Here is a 2,389-nt window from a genome sequence, read left to right as displayed (position 1 = left end):
TATAATGGAATGTTAAATATAGGAATTCGGTGACAAAAGTTAGAAACATAATTGTTACAGCGAGTTAAAGATGAAGGCCGTAAGTACATATTGAAAATACAATATTAAGCTCATATTTGACCCCTATTTTCAAAATTTCATTTTTAAATAATCGAATCGACAACTTTTTATTTACATATTTTATTAACTTATATCTAAATTTACGGATATTTTGATATTTAGTTAAACTGAACATGGGCTAATTATTTAAAGTTTATAATATACGCACGAGAAACACGTGTTACGCGTCGTTTTTTCATTTAATTTGATGAGTAAAAATTTCCAAGCACACTCGGTCCCTATTAAATACCTAAGTCAACTCCATTATTGATCTTCTCCAGCGTAATCGATAATCCATCAATGGCCACTTCCTGCCGGTGTTCAGGCCTGCTCCATCCCAATTTCTCAAAAAGTTTTCAGCCTTTGGGCTCCCATCGGTTGCATTATAATCCAACAACCTCAAATCAGAAAAATAGAGGTTCGTTTCTGGGAGATCCAAATTTGAAATATATTCAAACCTTACGAAGAGACGAAGGAACAAAGATGTATGCAATTGCGTTTTAACTGTGTTATTTCTTGTGTATGATTTGACTGCAAGTTGAAACTTGTACTTTGTGCAGAAGGGAATTGGTTGTTGAAGCCACTCCAGATCCAGAAGCAGGGAATCTTCTTTCTTTTTGGCCCTCTGATAATCCGTGGTAAATAATTAACCTAATTATCCTAACTTTTTACGATAATTATTAAGTTCTGTATTTACTATTTATTGATCTTACAAATGTCGTGACAGGATCGCCGGGCTAGCTGGAATTATGGCAACAATTCCTTTTTTGATCCAACGGTTATTAACGTTGACAAGTGAGGATCAACTAACAACATATTCAATGTTAATGAGTTTAATATTTTGTTGTCGATTTATTATTTCCGTACTTGTGTACAGGAGATGTGGATGTGGCGGCCGAGACGGTGGAGAAAATAGCCGACTCCGTGGAGAAGGTGGCGGAGGAAGTTGATAAAGTGGCGGAAGATATAGAGGAGGCACTCCCTGAAGGTGGCTTAAAAAATGTGGTTAATTTAGTTGAAGATCTGGCTGAAGAAACAGCAAAGGATGCTCAAAAAGTTGAAGATTTGATGGACAAGGTTAGTTGGTTTCACCTTAATTTATTAATTTCCTACAGAGGCCTACATTTTCCAGAACCCTCTATTATTAAAATATTAAAATTTTTTGCTGGCAAAATTTAGTACTTTGGTAGGAATTTTATTAATTATTTTTTGATCGATAGAGATAAAGTGAGTCCTATTGGTGAGAAAAAAAATTCAAAAATGACGATTGAAATAGTGAAATAACGGTCAAAAAATTAATTTTAATTGATTTTTAATTCCTATCGAACATGCTCTTAAACGATAAAGATGAAAAAATTGGAAATATAAGATAAGCAATACAGATTGAACAACTAATTGCCGGAAAAAGACAAGTACAGGGCCACGTGAAGCAAAACTCTTAATTGCAGTTCATGTGATTCGCACTTTGATGTCATACATTTTAATATAATTAATAATCAAACTTGCCGACCATGAGAACGATTACATTGTCAGCTAATCGAGGGTCAAAGTCAAAGTCAAAATTAAATAATTAATATTAATCACATTTTCCTTAGGTTCGATAATTTTTTAATTATATATTTTAAATTTTTTTATCACAATCCACTAAAAAAATATAATTTTAATCCCTTTCAAACATACACAAAATCTATCAAACATCCTCTCTATTTGAAATTTCAGGTCGAAGAATTGGACGACAAAGTGGAGGCTTATTTTAACAACCAATCGAAAGACAACCCTACTACCTAAAGACGGTGGAATAGAAGAAGAATTGCTTTTCAATCTGACGGTGGGTCATAATTATATCACTTTAAGTTGGATGTTTTTCCCCCCTCCTTTCTAATGTTCAAATATTAATGCTAGTGTGTACTCTATTTAAACTTTATTGCTCGATTTCAGAATTTTGTAGTCTAATTCGTAGAGATGGACCTACAAATTCACATTCTTGTTCATGTTATGAGGATTGTCGATACAACGAAAAAGGAAAAAAAAAAGTGTTAATTTAAACAAACTTTACTTCTAATGCTCTATTTTTTAACTATATATTTTTCATCAATACACTATTTAAAAATATGTTCTTATGAAAACAATGTGGCTCAAACAAGGGCTAAATTAAGTAAAATTATTTTAAATATCTTATTTTCAATTCTTGTTCCAATACTCTAAGAAGGAGAAAAAATGAAAAGAATGAAAAATGAATTAGTCCAAAACTCTATTTACCAACTACAAATGTTTTTTGCCTTAAACCATT

The 2,389-nt window shown here is 32.0% G+C and overlaps 1 protein-coding gene across 1 annotated transcript; it reads left to right on the top strand.

Annotated features, from left to right (window-relative positions):
- Nucleotides 1–337: 337 nt before the first annotated feature.
- LOC111380214 lies at nt 338–2,083 on the top strand. Its single transcript, XM_023003713.1, has 5 exons — nt 338–584; nt 660–737; nt 827–894; nt 977–1,176; nt 1,819–2,083. Exons 1-5 carry the CDS (start codon nt 400–402, stop codon nt 1,885–1,887), a joined length of 600 nt encoding a protein of 199 aa, XP_022859481.1. The 5' UTR covers nt 338–399; the 3' UTR covers nt 1,888–2,083.
- The last annotated feature ends 306 nt before the right edge of the window (nt 2,084–2,389 follow it).

This window comes from Olea europaea, unplaced genomic scaffold, assembly GCF_002742605.1.
Source record: "Olea europaea var. sylvestris unplaced genomic scaffold, O_europaea_v1 scaffold2107, whole genome shotgun sequence".
Classification (NCBI taxonomy): Eukaryota; Viridiplantae; Streptophyta; class Magnoliopsida; order Lamiales; family Oleaceae; genus Olea; species Olea europaea.
Note: the sequence above shows the minus strand (reverse complement) of the source record. Positions and strands in the feature narration are given on the sequence as shown.

Bases quoted from the DNA above. Each gene is read 5' to 3' on its own strand.
- LOC111380214 (XM_023003713.1), top strand. From the start codon at position 400: ATGGCCACTTCCTGCCGGTGTTCAGGCCTGCTCCATCCCAATTTCTCA. The intron at 895-976 runs GTGAGGATCAAC...ACTTGTGTACAG, and splicing joins ACGGTTATTAACGTTGACAA to GAGATGTGGATGTGGCGGCC. The intron at 1,177-1,818 runs GTTAGTTGGTTT...TTGAAATTTCAG, and splicing joins TTGAAGATTTGATGGACAAG to GTCGAAGAATTGGACGACAA.